At 38.6% G+C, this 1,125-nt stretch overlaps 1 protein-coding gene across 1 annotated transcript; it reads left to right on the forward strand.

Moving 5' to 3' along the window:
• Nucleotides 1–1,125, forward strand: PVX_253300 (syntaxin, putative; the record flags this gene model as incomplete). The annotated part of the gene is made up of 1 exon (XM_001612328.1): nucleotides 1–1,125. The coding sequence occupies exon 1, from the start codon at nucleotides 40–42 to the stop codon at nucleotides 1,123–1,125; it is 1,086 nt and encodes a 361-aa protein (XP_001612378.1). The 5' UTR covers nucleotides 1–39.

Genomic DNA, 1,125 nt, shown 5'->3' on the forward strand with positions numbered 1-1,125 from the left:
GTTAGCTTGGTACCGAGCTCGGATCCAGTACCCTTCACCATGATCGACCTGTTTGATGAAGTAAAGCAGCTAGCCACGATCAAGAAGCAGCAGAATGCCGAGCTTATGACACAGGCGCTCAAGTTTGAAAATGAAAAAATCATAGATAACTTTTTAGACCCCCCTGGGGACACCGTTATAGACATCCCGGGTGAAGGGAAGGACGATTTGAGAAGCTACGTAGATGCAGTCCATTCAATAAAACAAAAAATTAAACAAATCTACACAGTGATTGATGATGTAGAAGTGTTAAGAAAAAAAATCAACTTAGCAATAACCACAGAACAGGAAAATGAATTAAGTGTCCTACTAAATATGCAAATCAAAAATGGAAATAATATCATTCACTCCATCAAAGTGGAAATAAAAAATGTGAGGAAAAAATTTTTACTCAAATGTCAGCAAAATAAAATAATGAAAAAAAATATCCACGACAATTTAATACATGTGTTCAAAAAAGCGCTACATAGTTACCAACAGATTCAAAATGATTATAATGAAAGTATGAAGGATAAAATGTCGAGACATATAAAAATAATTTACCCACAATACACAGATGAAGATATCAGTTCTGTTCTTAACCATGATGATATAAGTACGCAGAATTTAGTCAAGTGGAAACTGCAAGGACATGACAATTTGAAAAATGCCTTAACTCATGTAGAATCCAAATATAGAGATGTTAAGACACTTGAAAAGAATGTTTGCGATTTACACCAAACCATAATTGAACTCTCTGCTCTCATCGAGATGAATGATGAGGTTATAAGTAACATACACGACAATGTAAACGATGCGCAGTACTTTACGGAGAAGGCAAATGTCGATTTGATTGACGCGAGGAATATTCAGAGGTCCACCTCCAAGTGGATGTTCTACATTTCCATGGGAATCCTCATCGTGGTGATTATTATCTGTCTGCCCGTTTTGGTGAAGTTTCTCAAGGGTCAAGACAATTCTGCAGATATCCAGCACAGTGGCGGCCGCTCGAGTCTAGAGGGCCCGCGGTTCGAAGGTAAGCCTATCCCTAACCCTCTCCTCGGTCTCGATTCTACGCGTACCGGTCATCATCACCATCACCATTGA

This window comes from Plasmodium vivax, genomic scaffold, assembly GCF_000002415.2.
Source record: "Plasmodium vivax scf_7212 genomic scaffold, whole genome shotgun sequence".
Lineage (NCBI taxonomy): Eukaryota > Apicomplexa > Aconoidasida > Haemosporida > Plasmodiidae > Plasmodium > Plasmodium vivax.